Raw genomic sequence first — 20001 nt, 5'->3', positions numbered from 1 at the left:
CAGAGTCATGGAATGTCAAACTCTAACATCAGTTCATAATGCCACGGCGAACTTCGAACGTGACGATTAATGCTTTATTTTACAAAGATGGTCTCATAAGGCTTCCTAGGAAGCATTTTATCCGGGTTGTTTTATGTTAACTACGACTTTAGTTTTACCTTAAAACTAACATTCTCTCCTTCCTCTCACCCACCCCGCCCAACAAAATTTCAAACTGCAAAAGTTTCCTGTGGGTTGTGCCCCTCGCCCTAACACACAGAGACTCACAGAAACTTTTGGACACACAGAAACTTTTGGACACTGCTCTCCTAGGCCCCCAAACTCTCCGCAAATCCAGCGAAGCCTCCCCAGGGCCATCCTTATACCCTTATATGCTTATACCCGGCTCTGCCCTCGAGTCCCGAGGCTCGGCCTCCTCCCCTTTCTCCAGCAGTCCCGAAAGTCCGGTCGGGTCGGGACTGGGCGGGGTAGGGCGGGGCAGGCCTGCTCCATTGGAGCCAGGCACGTGGGGGGAAGCGGATAGGTTCGGTTCGGCTTGCTAAAAGGCCGCCGCGTTTCGACGCTGCCTCTGTTCCAGGAAGTATATGTCTACTTTACAAGCTAAGTTTGGCCCGAACTGGCGTTTGGAAGCAACAAGAAAAACTTTTCAAAACTTTTGTCCAGCTTCTTTTCCCCCGACGCCTAGTTCCCTGATGGTTCGCCCCGGGGCCAAGTTCCGGACGTCCCCTCCCCTTTTCCCTCCCAGCCTCCGGTGAGGCGTGCGGAGCCACCGCCCCCAGTGTCGGCTTGGACGCGTGGGTGGGCGAGCACAGAGTCTCGGCGGAAACCGTTGGCCTCCTCGGCGCCTGCCCGGCGGCAGCATGGACTACCTGACCACGTTCACGGGGAAGAGCGGGCGCCTTCTGCGAGGCACAGCCAACCGCCTGCGGGGGTTCGGGGGTGGCGGCGTAGCCCGGCAGGTGCGCTTCGAGGATTACCTGAGGGAGCCCGCCCAGGGGGACCCCGGGTGCGGGTCCCCGCCCCACCGGCCCCCGGCGCCGTCCAGCCCGGAGGGACCCGGTGAGCCCAGCCTTCCTTCGCGTCCCGCGCGGCCGACCCGGGCTGAGGGCGGGGGGGAGGCGGAGGTGTGGGCGCTGCGCTGGGGGCGCGGCCCCGCGGGCCGCCGGCGTGAATGGGGTGGGCGGGGGGCGCGGGCCGGGCGTTGGCAGGTGTGCCGGGCCGGGATGGCGGCAGGACCGGGGCGAGGAGCGGAGGGCTCGCTCCGCTCTGGGGACGGAAGACTTGCTCGTGTCTGCGTCGTAGCTCTTTCTGCTCTGCTCTTCCTGCTTTCTTCACCTATGCTCGACTTTCCTTACCCCAACTATTTCAAGGGTAGGATCCCTTCGTTTTTCCCTCCCCGTGAGAGGTGAATATTGAACCAATTGTGACGCTCATGTTTTCCCTCTTAGAAATCATTAAGAACGCTGTGCTTGACTTGGGTTTGGATTGGGTCATTGTTTTTATTTGATATTTGCCAACTGTTAGAATTCGCATAAGCACTTAATACGGCTTTGGAAAAGAAAATGTTTAGCGTACACGGGAACCCAGTGGATTTTTGTGTCGTGTATTTTGAAAGGCTGCGTGTTGTCTTGAGGTGGCAGAACCTGGAAACTTTCCTCAGTTATCATTTCTACTGCCTGTTAAGTTTTCTTTTGTCATAGTGGGGTTGTACTGCCTTTTAAAAAATCAGTCATAATGACAGGATATTGATATCTTACGGAATTTTTAAAAGCACTTGCTGAAGCGGTATTTGCACCATGCATATGGTAACTTCTCCAATGTCGTTGGCTTCCCCTGAGTTAATAAGTGGCAGACCTCTCCTAATCGTATTTTATTCTTGTTACCTGTTTTAATATGCGTTCTGGTGTTATGAGAGTAAATTATGTGAGTATTAGTTTAGAAAATAGAGAAAAGTACAAAGAATATAAAATCTATCCATGACCCACATCCTAACATTCATTTTAAAGCACTGAAACTGTGAGGACATCTATTGATTGTGTGTGTGTGTGTGATTTAAGCTTTGAAGAAACTTGAATATTAAAATGTAATTTTATCATGGTCCCTTTTATTAATTTTTCTTCACTTTACATAATATCTTTTCTTCACAATTCTTGTTTATGGAATTAGAAAAATGAAAAAGGGGATACTTGGTTTCTGCTTTGAAGGACATTAATCAGATGCAGAATCCTCTTAAAGGTGGACCAGGGATGAGGACTAGAACTTTAAAGTGTTTGAATAAAGGATTTTTTTTTTTAATGAGACCTCAGTTGATTAATTGAAAACAGTTGAAATGTGACCAGCCTCTATGTAGATGAAGAACTGAGAAATATGTGGTGTAACTTAACCTGGAAAGGGATATGATGAATAATTTAACAAATTTGCCCAAAGATATACATTGATTCAGAAACATGTATTGAGCACACTGCTGTATCAAACACTGTCCTTTAGAGTTACAGCTTCAAAATACTATACAGATTCCTCTTCTGTTGAAGCTGCCTTATGAACTCATGGCACTTTCTTTAATATTCATGGTGCCCCCAAATCTCTTGACACAAGTTAGAAAGGCCTTGTGATGTCAGTTTATGACCAAGGTCAGTGGACAGGTACTTCTAGCATTAACTAGCTGAAAGAATTTGTATAAATTACTTAATCTCTTTGGGTGTATACTTTCTCATTTTAAATGAGGTTGATTGGATGATCTCAAAGGTTCTCAACTCTGGAGCTCTTTTTTCATTTGGAACAGAATTAGTGAACATGATAGATGGTAAAGCTACAAATTAAATAGCATTTGGGGTTAAAAACATTATAAGTCTATAAAGTTATGCCTACAGAGTTCTGAAGGTAGTTCAAAAGATGAATGCCCCAGCAATAACTTGATTACCCCCTCCCACTCTTAGAATAAGTATAGCTTCCTCAGTTGACTCCTTTGAGAGGCAACATGTATACATACAGGTAAAAAATAAATGGTTCTTCATTAATTTCTAGGCAGCCTTTGCTTAAAATGAGAAATCTTTTCTTGGCAGCTGCCTACCAGATAGGTTTTGGGTATAGGGTTTTTCTTTACATTTGTGTCCTTTGGAATGAGTATTTGTTAGTCTGTTTAAAGGATTTCTTCTACTCTTTCTGCTTGTGACTACCTTTATTTTAGATTTTTATAACAGCTGCTTAAGTTCCCTGTTATTTGTCACCCTTCCTTCAGTTCTTTAAAATGTCCTGTGTGTTGTAGCAGTATATCTTGTGCAGACACTTCTACACTTGTAGATCGGCTACACTCCAGGACTCCATTTGTTGTATGTGATCTTACCCCTCACCATTTCATGTTCAGTAAAGGTGCTGATAAAATAGTTTTACCATTGACAGTTTAAGGATGGACCAGATAAAACTTTGGTCATATGTTTCTGATTTTAACTCTTTGTGTAAACAAACTGCTTACCTGACAGTGTTAACTGATGCCTTCACTCCTCTCCAAGGTGGCTGCTTTTGCTTTTACCAGTTTTCAGTGTTTGCTGATTCCAACATTATAGTCCCCTCAGGAAAATCTAATTGGGACTTAGACACATTAAGGAGCTTATCACACCATTGCTCTAGTTAATAACAATTACAAAGAAGACACACTATGACACAATTTTTGCTCCTGCTTGAAGAGTAAATTATGTTCTGATTCAAAAAATTTTTTAGACCTTAAGTATAGATCAGGTTTGGAGGCATCACCATAAACCTGTATTGGGTAACCTTTAAAAGTAGTCAGTTACTAGATCACATGGTAATAAGTAAAAAAAATTTAACATATTTAGAGTTTCAACTTAATTGTAGCATAGTTTTTATCATAAACTTCCCTGTTATGTTAACTCTGTTCTCCCACTTGGTGACAGTATACTTTAAATACATCTCACTCCTATTTGAAGTTTCTTTTCATTTACTTTTACCAATTAAAACAGTATCTTTTGGGGAAATGACAAGAATAAGAGTGGCTAAGAACATTTTCTATGGAGCAGGCACTAGCAGATACTTTTATTTAATCCTAATAAAAACTCTGTGAGATAGGTACTATTATTATCCCATTTTCCTGACAAAGAATCTGGGCCAGGCAAAGAAATAAGGGATATAGAATCCATTTGAGAGTTATCTTCCTATTTCTAAGAGTTATGTCAGACAGGAAAAAATGTGAGAAGAATGCAAAATTCTATCATGTGTGATGTTAAAGTTAAAACAAGTTAAATTAGGTAAAGGATAGGATGGACAGTCACTGAAATTTATTTAGAATCAGAAGGATATTAAAATGAGATGAAAACGTAAAATCCAAGGAAGGTGTAAGAAAACTTAGATATATTTTAGGTTGGAAATTGCAGATGCACATTGTCAGGAAGAGTTAGATAATAGTTTATCTTGAACCCAGAGAAGACCAAGTACCTGTATAGGATTTGGAGTACCAGTTGTTACTATTAAAAAAACAACTCATGGTGCTGGTCACTCATGGAAGAGGATAACCCTAGATGTCGGCAGTCTTAGTCTCATTTCCTAAGGTGAGGGGGAGAAGAATCTCTTCTTGATAAACAACCTCAGTCTGCTCTGATGGTAACTCCAACTAAGTTTGAGGCCTTAATATTGTTTCCTTTGTCCATTGGCTCTCAAGCATGAAGTAGATTTGCCCATTTTAGAATTGCTGCTCACCTCACAGAATGGCTGAACTCAAGGCTTTTATATTATCTGTGTTTTAGGACAAAACTGCCTCTGAGTAGTTGAGGCTACAATAAAGCAATGAGTCTCAGACTTTAATGTGCCTCAGAATCACCCAAAGGCTTGTTAAAACAATAAATGCTGGAGAGGGTGTGGAGAAAAGGGAACACTCTTGCACTGCTGGTGGGAATGTGAATTGGTTCAGACACTATGGAGAACAGTATGGAGGTTCCTTAAAAAACTACAAATAGAACTACCATATGACCCAGCAATCCCACTACTGGGCATATACCCTGAGAAAACCAAAATTCAAAAAGAGTCATGTACCAAAATGTTCATTGCAGCTCTATTTACAATAGCCCGGAGATGGAAGCAACCTAAGTGCCCATCATCGGATGAATGGATAAAGAAGATGTGGCACATATATATACAATGGAATATTACTCAGCCATAAAAAGAAACGAAATTGAGCTATTTGTAATGAGGTGGATAGACCTAGAGTCTGTCCTACAGAGTGAAGTAAGTCAGAAAGAGAAAGACAAATACCGTATGCTAACACATATATATGGAATTTAAGAAAAAAAAATGTCATGAAGAACCTAGGGGTAAGACAGGAATAAAGACACAGACCTACTAGAGAATGGACTTGAGGATATGGGGAGGGGGAAGGGTGAGCTGTGACAGGGCAAGAGAGAGTCATGGACATATACACACTAACAAACCTAAGGTAGATAGGTAGTGGGAAGCAGCTGCATGGCACAGGGATATAGGCTCCGTGCTTTGTGACCGCCTGGAGGGGTGGGATAAGGAGGGTGGGAGGGAGGGAGACGCAAGAGGGAAGAGAGATGGGAACATATGTATATGTATAAAAAAAAAAAAAGTTGGAGCCCTCCTCTAGAGTTTCTGATGAGCCAGGACCCATTATTTGCATTTCTAACAACTTCTAAAGTAATGCCAATGCTGCTGATCTGGGGACCACACGTTGAGAATCACTGCTTTCTTTAGTGGGTAAGTCTTTTACCCTTGTTAAGGTTAGAAGTAAATATGGAAATGATGAAATTTGTTAAATGCTTAGTATTTTTGTATTAAGTTTAGGAATAATCAGTGTATTTGGTCTTTAAAATATTTGTTATATTTCAGAGAATTAGGCCTATTAGAGTGCATACAAATTAGTCTAAGAATCTAATTGAAGATGAATACTTATGTAATTGTTTTTTGAGTGATTTTAAGTTAAAAGGTGCAAGTATTTGGCTAAATTTTGAAACTGTTGGAATGTTTAAGAGAACTTAACATTCATTATATTTAAAACTTTATTGTAATGTATTTACTAGAGTTAAGTTTTTAGAAAGGTTTTCTTGTTAGAGGCAATTAAAGTGTTTACGATAGTAGATGTATAAATACAATTTAGTATATATATGTGAGAGAATTTAATTACTCGTTTGTATTTAAGGATATTTAGTTTGTTTTCTGTTTGAGTTGATCAACTATCAAAAGCACCTTAGAAAGTGTGTTAAATTTACTAGTTTTATAAATAGAATACACTTACAGTTGAAGGCTTAAAGGAAAACTAGATTTTTATATTTGTACTTCAATAAATCAAACATTAGTTAAAAAGTAAAGTAACTGCAAATAGTTTTTTTCTGTGTTTATAAAGACTCCCTAATGGCCATCAGCAAACTTACATTAAGAGACACTTGATACATTTTTTTGAATGAATGAATATTAGTACAAAAAAGGGGCATGTTTTAAGACCAAATTAATGTATTAGAGAAAGGCCAAAAATTAGCCTTTGTTTTCTAGCAATCAGTGAAAAAGGGAAATGTGATCAGACATAAATCACAGTGTCACTAAAATAAAGATAAACCCGTTGCTTAGGGGGGTAAGAAAAACGCAACTTTTCCTGATAGAATAAAGAGAAAAAATTCTCATGGAATTCTAATATAGCAAAAAGTGTCCTTATCAGATATCTTTATAGTAAATACAGATTCTAATTTCAAAAAGCTATTTTTTTTAACACCGTTCTTTAATGTAGTTCAGTGGTGAGACAACAAAATGCAAGGTAGTAAAAACAGTTCTACACAGGACAAAAACAATTAACCCAAATATGCAGTTATCTGATGGTTTGTCTTAACTGAGGGGTAGGTGCTAGATTATAAACTTTGGTAAAACTAATGCATGCTAACTATGAAGAAGTCATACATAACAAATATTAAAGCTTAAAAGCCACCTCCAATCCAACTATATAGTGATGTCATTAATGTTAGGGTAGGCATTATTGTTAAGATCTGTTTTATGAATATATACGTATAAAATGATGGATAGATGGTTAGAGGGAAAGAGTGACTGAAAGATATTTGTTTGCCTTAAGAAAGTATTTCTTAAATGGTGTGTCTAAAGTTAAGCAGAATCTGCAAAAATATTAAGAGATTGGTATTATTGTTACATTCTTCTTTCAGTTTTAGGTGGGGTTTCTTTAACTCTTTGAGGTAACATGAGCAGTGTCATCTCCCATATTTCGTCTCCCCACCTCCTGATATTCATTACATCATATTTACAATTCTCATACTTACATAGCGCTGTCATACTTACACCAGTCACAAATAGTTTTTCCACTACATAATTGTTCAGTGCTCCCTGCTACTCCTTTGATCATTCCTAGAGTTTTTATTTTGATAATTTCGTATAATTTCATTCTTGTGGCATTGAATAATGTTTCAGTAAAGAGGTCTTAAGCAAGCTACACTGTTTTCTTTTTCTTCTAGTAGGTGATTTGCTTCTTATGCATGAATTCCTGAAGAACTTTTATTTTCCAAGCATTTTAATTTAATCAGGAGCAGAAACAGGAATGACTAGATGTGTGTGCACAGGTATGTGTATGTGTAATAGCCTTTTAGAGAGTAGTCACTATATGGAACAGCCCTGGTCTTGAGATAGAAGGAAAAAAGACCTTAGAAGTTTAATGTTGGGTCTTAACACTTCTACCTGAAAGACTCATGGTTTCTGTTCACGTTTCCTTGGGAAAAACAAGTCACATAGCCAAGTCTGACATCAGTGGGAGGAAATTCCTCCCCCAGGGAGGAATATAGAGTATTTAGTAACTGTAAGGTGGTCTATCACAATGACTACCTTAGAAAACAATTCGTTTGACAGAGATTTGAAGATGCTAGTGTTACTGTCACGGGTAGGGAGTTGTATAAAGAAGCCTGTTTCTTCTGTCAGTTATTCAGTCTGCAAGTTTAATCCTTTCAAAAGCTCTGCTAACAGTCCTTCTCAAATTTATTGTGGATGCAACGGTGAATCAGTTCTGGAGTGAAACGCGAGATCCTGCCGTCACAGTAAGCTCCCAGGTGATGCCAATGCTGCTGGTCCTTGGAACACAATTTTAAATAGCAAGGCTCTATAGCACTCTGTATCATGGATCTTTTCACTTAGAAGTGAGCCACACACAACGCAAAAATTCCTTGGCTGGGTAGAGGAAAGGAGCATTAAAGGGGAACAAAAAACAGGTTAGAGACCAAGGAGTGTGAGATGTTACCAAATGAAAGGAAAGGTGAGCATTTATAAGGAATTAGTTGGGTGCTTCATAAAGTTCAAATAAAATAAAATTGAAAAAGACTATCAAATTTGCCCTTTAGTTTATTCTCCTTTGCAGGTTTAGGGAACTGGGAAGACAGAAGACATTGCAGTACATTGTGGAATCAGTAGGAGGTGATGGAGTAAAGACAGTGAAAGTAGACTCTTATTTCCAAAAATTCGACTATGAAAAGAAGCAGAAACATAGGCTGATATCTAGAGGAGGATGGTTACAAAGTTCAAGAAAAATTGAGGGATATTTTTAAAAGTTTATTTCTGTTTTGACTATGGATAAGCAGTCAATAGCAAGTGAAAGGTTGAAAGTACAGGCATTTTTTCCTGTACTACTTCACTATAGATGGGATCAGTTAATTAGAAAAACAGTAATCAGCATATTTTTTTAGTTTAGAAGATGCTTTTCAAAGTTTAAAATCTATATTATTGAGTTTGAAAATATTGACTCCCAGCTCAATATTTTTATTTTTATTTTATTTTTTTAACATCTTTATTGGAGTATAATTGCTTTACAATGGTGTGTTAGTTTCTGCTTTATAACAAAGTGAATCAGCTATACATATGCATACATCCCCATACCTCCTCCATCTAGTGTCTCCCTCCCACCCTCCCTATTCCACCCCTCTAGGTGGTCACAAAGCACCGACTTGATCACCCTGTGCTATGCGGCTGCTTCCCACTACCTATCTATTTTACATTTGGTATTATATATAAGTCCATGTCACTCTCTTACTTCATCCCAGCTTACCTTTCCCCCTCCCCATGTTCTCAACTCCATTCTCTACGTCTGCGTCTTTATTCTTGTCCTGCTCCTAGGTTCTTCAGAACCATTTAAAAAATTTTTTTAGATTCATATATATGTATTAGCATACGGTATTTGTTTCTCTCTTTCTGACTGACTTCACTCTGTATGACAGACTCTAGGTCCATCCACTTCACTACAAATAACTCAGTTTTGTTTCTTTTTATGGCTGAGTAATATTCCATTGCATATATGCGCCACATCTTCTTTATCCATTCATCTGTCGATGGACACTTAGGTTGCTTCCATGTCCTGGCTATTGTAAATAGAGCTGCAGTGAGCATTGTGGTACATGACTCTTTATGAATTATGGTTTTCTCAGGGTATATGCCCAGTACTGGGATTGCTGGGTATTATGGTAGTTCTATTTTTAGTTTTTTAAGGAACCTCCATACTGTTCTCCATAGTGACTGTATCAATTTACATTCCCACCAGCAGTGCAAGAGGGTTGCCTTTTCTCCACACTCTCTCCAGCATTTATTGTTTCTGGATTTCTTGATGATGGCCATTCTGACTGGTGTGAGGCGATACCTCATTGTGGTTTTGCTTTGCATTTCTCTAATGATTAGTGATGTTGAGTATCCTTTCATGTGTTTGTTGGCAATCTGTATATCTTCTTTGGAGAAATGTCTGTTTAGGTCTACTGCCCATTTTTGGATTGGGTTGTTTGTTTTTTTGATATTGAGTTGCATGAGCTGCTTGTACATTTTGGAGATTAATCCTCTGTCAGTTGCTTCATTTGCAAATATTTTCTCCCATTCTGAGGGCCGTCTTTTCGTCTCGTTTATGGTTTTCTTTGTGGTGCAAAAGCTTTTAAGTTTCATTAGGTCCCATTTGTTTATTTGTGTTTCTATTTCCATTTCTCTAGGAGGTGGGTCAAAAAGGATCTTGCTGTGATTTATGTCATAAAGTGTTCTGCCTATGTTTTCCTCTGTGAGTTTTATAGTGTCTGGCCTTACATGTAGGTGTTTAATCCATTCTGAGTTTATTTTTGTGTATGGTGTTAGGGAGTGTTCTAATTTCATTCTTTTACATGTAGCTGTCCAGTTTTCCCAGCACCACTTATTGAAGAGGCTGTCTTTTCTCCATTATATATTCTTGCCCCCTTTATCAAAAATAAGGTGACCATGTGTGTGTGTTGGGCTTATCTCTGGGGTTTCTGTCGTGTTCCATTGATATATATTTCTGTTTTTGTGCCAGTAACATACTGTCTTGATTACTGTAGCTTTGTAGTATACTCTGAACTCCGGGAGCCTGGTTCCTCCAGCTCTGTTTTTCTTTCTCAAGGTTGCTTTGGCTATTCGGGGTCTTTTGTGTTTCCATACAAACTGTGAAATATTTTGTTCTAGTTCTGTGAAAAATGCCATTGGTAGTTTGATAGGAATTGAATTGAATCTGTATATTGCTTTGGGTACTATAGTCATTTTCACAATGTGGATTCTTCCAATCCAAGAACATGGTATATCTCTCCATCTGTTTGTATCATCTTTAATTTCTTTCATCAGTGTCTTATAGTTTTCTGCATACAGGTCTTTTATCTCTTTAGGTAGGTTTATTCCTAGGTATTTTATTCTTTTTGTTGCAGTGGTAAATGGGAGTGTTTCCTTAATTTCTGTTTCAGATTTTTCATCGTTAGTGTATAGGAATGCAAGAGATTTCTGTGCATTCATTTTGAATCCTGCTCCTTTAGCAAATTCATTGATTAGCTCTAGAGTTTTCTGGTAGAGTCTTTAGGATTCTTTATGTATAGTATCATGTCATCTGCAAACAGTGACAGCTTTACATCTTCTTTTCCAAGTTGGATTCCTTTTATTTCTTTTTCTTCTCTGATTGCTGTGGCTAAAACTTCCAAAACTGTGTTGAATAAGAGTGGTGAGAGTGGGCAACCTTGTCTTGTTCCTGATCTTAGTGAAAATGATTTCAGTTTTTCAGCATTGAGAATGATGTTGGCTGTGGGTTTATCATATATGGCCTTTATTATGTTGAGGTAAGCTACCTCTATGCCTACTTTCTGGAGGGTTTTTATCATAAATGGGTGTTGAATTTTGTCAGAAGTTTTTTCTGCATCTATTGAGATGGTCATATGGTTTTTATCCTTCAATTTGTTAATATGGTGTATTACATTGATTGAATTGCGAATACTGAGGAATCCTTGCATTCCTGGGATAAACCCCACTTGATCATGGTGTATGATCCTTTTAATGTGCTGTTGGATTCTGTTTCCTAGTATTTTGTTGAGGATTTTTGCATCGATGTTCATCAGTGATAATTGGCCTGTAGTTTTCTTTTTTTGTGACATCTTTGTCTGGTTTTTGGTATCAGGGTGATGGTGGCCTCGTAGAATGAGTTTGGGAGTGTTCCTCCCTCTGCTATATTTTGGAAGAGTTTGAGAAGGATAGGTGTTAGCTCTTCTCTAAATGTTTGATAGAACTCACCTGTGAAGCCATCTGGTTCTGGGCTTTTGTTTGTTGGAAGATTTTTAATCTCATTCTCAATTTCAGTGCTTGTGATTGGTCTGTTTATGTTTTCTATTCCTTCCTGGTTCAGTCTTGGAAGGTTATACCTTTCTAAGAATTTGTCCATTTCTTCCAGGTTGTCCATTCTATTGGCATAGAGTTGCTTGTAGTAATCTCTCATAATCCTTTGTGTTTCTGCAGTGTCAGTTGTTACTTCTCCTTTTTGATTTCTAATTCTATTGATTTGAGTCTTCTCCCTTTTTTTCTTGATGAGTCTGGCTAAAGGTTTATCAATTTTGTTTATCTTGTCAAAGAACCAGCTTTTAGTTTTATTGATTTTTGCTATTGTTTCCGTCATTTCTTTTTCATTTATTTCTGATCTGATCTTTATAATTTCTTTCCTTCTGCTAACTTTGGAAGGTTTTTTGTTCTTCTTTCTCTAATTGCTTTAGGTGTAAGGTTAGGTTGTTTATGTGAGATTTTTCTTGTTTCTTGACATAGGATTGTATTGCTATAGACTTCCCTCTTAGAGCTTTTGCTGCATCACATAGGTTTTGGGTCATGGTGTTTTCATTGTCATTTGTTCCTAGGTATTTTTTGATTTCCTCTTTGATTTCTTCAGTGACCTCTTGGTTATTAAGTAATGTATTGTATAGCCTCCATGTGTTCGTATTTTTCACAGATTTTTTTCCTGTAATTGACATCTAGTCTCATAGCTGTGGCCGGAAAAGATACTTGATATGATTTCTGTTTTCTTAAATTTACCAAGGCTTGATTTCTGACCCGGGATGTGATCTGTCCTGGAGAATGTTCCATGAGCACTTGAGCCGAAAGTGTATTCTGTTGATTTTGGGTGGAATGTCCTTTATCAGTTAAGTTCCATCTTATTTAATGTATCATTTAAAGCTTGTGCTTCCTTATTTATTTTCATTTTGGATGATGTGTCCATTGGTGAAAGTGGGGTGTTAAAAGTGCCTTACTATGATTGTGTTACTGTCGATTTCCCCTTTAATGGCTGTTAGTATTTGCCTTATGTATTGAGGTGCTCCTATATTGGGTGCATAAATATTTACAATTGTTATATCTTCCTCTTGGATTGATCCCTTGATCATTATGTAGTGTCCTTCTTTGTCTCATGTCATAGTCTTTGTTTTAAAGTCTATTTTGTCTGATATGAGAATTGCTACTCCAGCTTTCTTTTGATTTCCATTTGCATGGAATATCTTCTTCCATCCCCCTCACTTTCAGTCTGTATGTGTCCCTAGGTCTGAAGTGGGTCTCTTGTAGACAGTATATATATGGGTCTTGTTTTTATATCTGTTCAGCCAGTCTATGTCTTTTGGTTGGAGCATTTAATCCATTTACATTTAAGGTAGTTATCAATATGTATGTTCCTATTACCATTTTGTTAATTGTTTTGGGTTTGTTATTGTAGGTCTTTTCCTTCTCTTGTGTTTCCTGCCGAGAGAAGTTGCTTTAGCATTTGTTGTAAAGCTGGTTTGGTGGTGCTGAATTTTCTTAGCTTTTGCTTGTCTGTAAAGGTTTTAATTTCTCCATCGAATCTGAATGAGATCCTGGCTGGGTAGAGTAGTCTTGGTTGTAGGTTTTTTCCTTTCATCACTTTAAATATGTCCTGCCACTCCCTTCTGGCTTGCAGAGTTTCTCCTGAAAGATCAGCTGTTAACCTTATGGGGATTCCCTTGTATGTTATTTGTTGTTTTTCCTTTGTTGCTTTTAATATTTGTTCTTTGTATTTAATTTTTGATAGTTTGATTAGTATGTGTCTTGGCGTGTTTCTCCTTGGATTTATCCTGTACGGGACTCTCTGTGCTTCCTGGACTTGATTGACTCTTTCCTTTCCTATGTTAGGGAAGTTTTCCCTATAATCTCTTCAAATATTTTCTCAGTCCCTTTCTCTCTTCTTCTTCTGGGACCCCTATAATTCGAATGTTGGTGTGTTTAATGTTGTCCCAGAGGTGTCTGAGACTGTGCTCAATGCTTTTTAATTCTTTTTTGTTTATTCTGTTCTGCAGTAGTTATTTCCATTATTTTATCTTCCAGTTCACTTTTCCGTTCTTCTGCCTCAGTTATTCTGCTATTGATTCCTTCTAGAGAATTTTTAATTTCATTTATTGTGTGGTTCATCATTGTTTGTTTGCTCTTTAGTTCTTCTAAGTAGTTGTTCAGCGTGTCTTGTATTTTCTCCATTCTATTTCCAAGATTTTGGATCATCTTTACTACCCTTATGCTTAATTCTTTTTCAGGTAGACTGCCTATTTCCTCTTCATTTGTTTGGTCTGGTGGGTTTTTACCTTGCTCCTTCATCTGCTGTGTGTTTCTCCGTCTTCTCATTTTGATTAACTTACTGTGTTTGGGGTCTCCTTTTTGCAGCCTGCAAGTTCATAGTTCCCGTTATTTTTGGTGTCTGCCCCCAGTGGGTAAGGTTGGTTCAGTAGGTTGTGTAGGCTTCCTGCTGGATGGGACTGGTGCCAGTGTTCAGGTGGATGAGGCTGCATCTTGTCTTTCTGGTCGGCAGGCCCGCGTCTGGTGGTGTGTTTTGGGGTGTCTGCGAAAATACGATTTTAGGCAGCCTCTCTTCTAATGGGTGGAGTTGTGTTCCTGTCTTGCTAGTTGTTTGGCGTAGGGTGTCCAGCACTGTAGCTTGCTGGTCGTTGAGTGGAGCTGGGTCTTCACGTTGAGATGGAGATCTCTGGGAGAGCTTTCACCATTTGATATTACGTGGAGCCGGGAGGTGTCTGGTGGACCAATGTCCTGAACTCAGCTCTCCCACCTCAGAGGCACAGGCCTGACACCCAGCCAGAGCACCAAGACCCTATCAGCCGCATGGCTCAGAAGAAAAAGGGGGGGAGAGAGAGAGAAAAAAAATAACATGGAAGAAAGAGAAAAGAAAAAGTTATTCGAATAAAAAATATAAAATAATTATTAAAAATAAAAAATTAAAATGTAATAAAGAAAAAAAAAGAAAGAAGAGAGCAACCAAACTAAAAAACAAATCCACCAATAATAACAAGAGCTAAAAACTATACTAAAAATCCCCCCAAAAAACGGACAGACAGAACCCTGGGACAAATGATAAAAGCAAAGCTATACAGACAGAATCACACAAAGAAGCATACACGTACACAGTCACAAAAAGAGAAAAAGGAAAAAAATATATATATATCATTGCTCCCAAAGTCCACCGCCTCAATTTTGGGATGATTCATTGTCTGTTCAGGTATTCCACAGATGCAGGGTACATCAGGTTGATTGTGGAGATTTAGTTCGCTGCTCCTGAGGCTGCTGGGAGAGATTTCCCTTTCTCTTCTTTGTTCGCACAGCTCCTGTGGTTCAGCTTTGGATTTCGCCCTGCCTCTGCGTGTAGGTCGCCTGAGGGTGTCTATTCTTCGCTCAGACCGGATGGGGTTAAAGGAGCCGCTGATTCGGGGGCTCTGGCTCACTCAGGCTGGGGGGGAGGGAGGGGTATGGAGTGCGGGGCGAGCCTGTGGCGGCAGAGGCCAGCATGACATTGCACCAGCCTGAGGAGCGCCGTGTGTTCTCCCAGGGAAGTTGTCCCTGGATCACGGGACCCTGGCAGTGGCGGGCTGCACAGGCTCCCAGGAGGGGATGTGTGGATAGTGACCTGTGCTTGCACACAGGCTTCTTGGTGGCTGCAGCAGCAGCCTTAGCGTCTCATGCCCGTCTCTGGTGTCCACACTGATAGCCGTGGCTCCTGCCCATCTCTGGAGCTCGTTTAGGTGGTGCTCTGAATCCCCTCTCCTTGTGCACCCCGAAACAATGGCCTCTTGCCTCTTAGGCAGGTCCAGACTTTTTCCCAGACTCCCTCCCAGCTAGCTGTGGCACACTAGCCCCCTTCAGGCTGTGTTCACGCAGCCATCCCCAGTCCTCTCCCTGGGCTACTACCGAAGCCAGAGCCTCAGCTCCCAGCCCCCTCCTGCCCCAGCAGGTGAGCAGACAAGCCTCTTGGGCTGGTGAGTGCTGGTTGTCACCGACCCTTTGTGCGTTAATCTCTTTGTTTTGCCCTCTGCACCCCTGTTGCTGTGCTCTCCTCCGTGGCTCCGAAGCTTCTTCCCCCCGCCACCCCCCCCATCTCTGCCAGTGAAGGGGCTTCCTAGTGTGTGGAAACATTTCCTCCTTCACAGCTCCCTCCCCGAGGTGCAGGTCCTGTCCCTGTTCTTTTATCTCTGTTTTTCTCTTTTTTTTTCCCTACCCAGGTACGTGGGGAGTTTCTTTCCTTTGGGAAGTCTGAGGTCTTCTGCCAGCGTTCAGTAGGTGTTCTGTAGGAGTTGTTCCACATGTAGGTGTATTTCTGATGTATTTGTGCGGAGGAAGGTGATCACCACGTCTTACTCTTCCGCCATCTTGAAGGTCTATGTCAGTATTTTTAAATCATCAAACTTTTTATCAGTAGCTACTACCAAAATTACAGGTGTTTTTTCATATTTTAAACCTCATACAGTTTTCATTGTTGGTTTTCAGCCTTGCTTCTTCCAGTTTGCCTTTCCCATTCTATTACCAACATGATTTTTAATTTAAAGTCTGATACTGCTTTCTCAGTTCTCTACTTAAAAATCTTTTGGGACTTCTCCGTCTGGTTATAGCAAGCTAGGTAATTCAGATTGTCCTGCTGAGAACAATTTAAAAAGCTGGGCCAGTCATTAAAAAGTCTACAAATAACAAATCCTGGAAAGGATGTGGAGAAAAGGGAACTCTCCTATGCTGTTGGTGGGAATGTAAATTGGTGCAGCCACTGTGGAAAACAGTATGAAGTTTCCTTAGTAAACTGAAAATAGAGTTGTCGTATGATCCAGCAATCTGACTCCTGGGCATATATCTGGTGAAAACTCTAGTTTTGAAAGATACATGCAACCCAATGTTCACAGCAGCACTGTTTACAATAGCCAAGACATGGAAGCAACCTAAATGCCTATCGACAGATGAATGGATAAAGATGTGGTATATATGCCCAATAAAATACTACTCAGCCATAAAAAAGAATGAAATAATGGCATTTGCAGCAACTTGGATGGACCTAGAGATTATGATACTAAGTGAACTAAAGTCAGAAAGAGAAAGACAAATACCATATGATATTGCCTATATGTGGGATCTAAAATATACAAATGAACTTATATACAAAACAGAGGCAGACTCATAGGCTTAGAAAACAAATGTATGGTTACCAAAGGGTAAGGGAGGTGGGGGAGGGACAAAGTAGGAGTTTGGGATTAGCAGGCATAAACTACTATATATAAAATAGATAAACAAGGTCCTACTGTATAGCACAGGAACTATATTCAATATCCTGTAATAAACCACAATGGAAAAGAATATGAAAATGAATATGTATATATATGTATAACTAAATCACTTTCCTGTATATCAGAAACTAACACAATATTGTAAATCAACTATACTTCAATTATAAATAAATAAATAGCTGAGTGAAAACAAAGCACATTTTATTGAGGGTATTAGAATGCTAACTGATATGACTAGATTAGGATCTGAGTGCTGACAGAGGCCCAAGGAGGAGCAGCTCCAATTTGGGATTGCTTTTTTTCCCCTGGGGGTTGTGTTGATTCCAGAAGCAGCAGCTGAGAGATTAAGAGGTGCTTTTGGTAGCCTGTTGGGTATAAGGAGACAGGGACAGAGTATAAGACCCACCACAGGAGAGGGGTGAACTCCTCTCACTTAGGACCCCAAAATGCTGTATCTTAGGATACAGAAAAACTGAAGTGGCTAGGCTCTCATAGGATGGTAGCTCAGCTTTAAATTATCATTCCTGTAACTGCATTAATAAGATCTGGTATTGCTAGTGTCCTCAAGTATTTGGCAGAAGCAAACATCTTTTCTGGAGAAATACAGCTTTCTTTGTGTCAAATTCTGTCTATAGACCATTTTTCAAATTTAGTATCTGGTATATAAAATATAATTAGGCACCTGACAAGATAGCAGAAAAAAACAAGAAAATAGAAACAGATCCACAGGAACTCTGTATCTTGTAGTTATCAGATTTAAAATAGCTGTGTTGAGAATTTTGAGCTAATTAAGAGTTTTGTAGAGGTACAAACTATAAAAAAGAAAAATGGATATTCTAGAATTGAAAAATGTAATCCAGTTTTTTAGATTAATGTCATCTAAAGGTCTTAATTAGGATCTTTGTGGATGAAGTTAACAGCAAATTAGCCATCACAGAAGAGAGAATTAGTGAATTGAAAGATAGGTCAGAAGAAAATATCCAGAATAAAGAGAGAGGGACAAAAAAAAGGAAAATAAAGGAGGGGGTAAGCTTAATACAAAATATAATTAGAAGTTCCTGGGACTTCCCTGGTGGCACAGTGGTTAAGAATCTGCCTGCCAATGCAGGGGACATGGGTGCAATTCCTGTCCGGGAAGATCCCACATGCCACGGAGCAACTAAGCCCGTGCGCCACAACTACTGAGCCTCTGCTCTAGAGCCCATGAGCCACAACTACTGAGCCCACGCATCACAATTGCTGAGCCTGCACGCCACAACTACTGAAGCCCGCGAGCCCTAGAGCCCATGCACCACAACTACTGAGCTCATGCGCCGCAATTACTGAAGCCCGGTTGCTCTAGGGCCCGCGTGCTGCAGGTACTGAGCCTACATGTCACTCCGCAACAAGAGAAGCCACCTCAATGAGAAGCCTGCGCACCACAGCGGAGAGTAGCCCCTGGTTGCCACAACTGGAGAAAGCCCATGCCCAGCAATGAAGACCCAACATAGCCAAAAAAGAAAAAAAAAAAGGTTTAATTAGAAGTTATAATGTGTGTATATTTGAGTCCCCCAAATGAAAGAAGGGGGGCAAAAGTATTATTTAATGAGAGAATGGCTGAAAACTCCAAGACTGATGAAATACTTTAATTCACAGATTCAAGCATCCGTATAGGCCCCTAATGGAATCAATACAAATCTCACTAAAGATGAAAAATCTTAAAAGCAATCAGAACAAGTAGTCAATGATGTAGCGATAAGATTGACAGTTGATTTCTCAACAGAAACAGTGGAAACTAAACGGCAGGGGAAAATACCTACCAGCTTAGAATCCATCCCCTGTGAAATTACCCAGAGCTGCAATTAAAATGGTAAATATGAGGGCAAAACTAAATGAATGTTGACTATCTAGAAAAATAATAATGTCTCACAGTGTTTTTAAATACACATACATGTAATTAAAGTATGTAATAACAATTGCATATAAGTCTTGGTAAAGGCACATAGTTTTTAACATCCTTACATTATCCAGAAAGATGATAAAAGTGCTAATTAATATTAGATAGTGAAAATTAGTAATTTAGGCTGTAATCTGTGGGATGACCACTAACATAATAGTTAAAGAGTATGTCAAACTTTAAGGCAAAAAATATTGTAAGAAAAGTTTCAATATACTGGGAAGATGTAATCTAAAACAATTAGTAGGTGTTCAGTTCTTAATTTGTATGAACCTAATATCACGGTCTCAAAATATAGTAAGCAAAGTAAGGAGACTTAGGAGGACCTGAATAACCCACAATCATAGTGGGAGATTTTAACAGTCTCTATCAGTAATTTAAAGAATAAGCATGCAGAAGCAAACCAATATGGATGTAGAAGATTTGAACAACACAATCAGCAAACTTAATCTCATGGATGTGGAGATAGGAGTGTGTGTATGTATGCATATCCACACATACGCACAAACACACATATAACACTACCCTACAGTACAGAATACACATTCTTTTCAAGCATGTATGGAGCATTTACTAAATTTATATGTGATTATAGAGCAAGTTTCAACGAATTTTATAGGTTTTAACTATTTAAGAGTATTTTCTTTCACCACAGTACAATTAAGCTAGAACTCAGTAACCAAAAGATAAAAATTTTAAATTGTCATAGATTGGCAAATTAAACAATATTCTCTTAAATAGCAAAAGAAGAAATAGGGTAAAAGCCATAAAATATTTTGGATGGAATTATTAAAATACAATGTATCAAAACTTGTAGGATGCAGTCTAGATGGGAATTTCTTGTTTTAGATTACATATATTAAGATTTTGCTTCTGGTAATGATGGAGTAAAATCTAACTCCCTGCTCTTTCCAATATACCAGATAATTATATCTCAGGGAAAGTCATATATATTCATTTATTTATCAGATATTTATTGAACACCTACCATATGTCATACTTACTACTGTATTAGGTGCTTGGTATATAGCATTCTCAGCCTCAGCAGTGTTGACATTTTGTGACATTGTTCTTTTTGGGGGGACTGTTGTGTGCATTGTTTAGCACACAATGTTTAGCAGTATCCACAGCCTATACCCATTAGATGCCAGTAATACTCCTTCATTTTGATAACTAAAATTGTGCCTTGGTTTTCTCAGTTGTAAAATGGGGATAATAATG

General features: G+C 39.3%; 1 protein-coding gene across 7 annotated transcripts in view; it reads left to right on the top strand.

Moving 5' to 3' along the window:
* The first annotated feature begins 746 nt into the window (after window positions 1–746).
* Window positions 747–20001, top strand: part of OXR1 (oxidation resistance 1) — a 104425-nt gene continuing 85170 nt past the window's right edge. For 5 of the 7 annotated variants that reach the window (XM_089898825.1, XM_022584596.3, XM_089898824.1 and 2 more), the window contains exon 1: window positions 772–1059. In XM_089898825.1, the coding sequence (XP_089754951.1) occupies window positions 861–1059 (199 nt within the window). In that variant the 5' untranslated portion in view covers window positions 772–860. Of the gene's footprint in view, window positions 1060–5544; window positions 18694–20001 lie in introns of those variants that run through there. The other 2 variants (XM_089898829.1, XM_089898827.1) reach the window with 2 other exon arrangements.

This window comes from Delphinapterus leucas, chromosome 17, assembly GCF_059928025.1.
Source record: "Delphinapterus leucas isolate spDelLeu-1000000601 "Yukka" chromosome 17, BTC_Dleu_Yukka2, whole genome shotgun sequence".
Classification (NCBI taxonomy): Eukaryota; Metazoa; Chordata; class Mammalia; order Artiodactyla; family Monodontidae; genus Delphinapterus; species Delphinapterus leucas.
The sequence above is the reverse complement of the archived record's forward strand: the minus strand, read 5'-3'. Positions and strand labels throughout refer to the sequence as shown.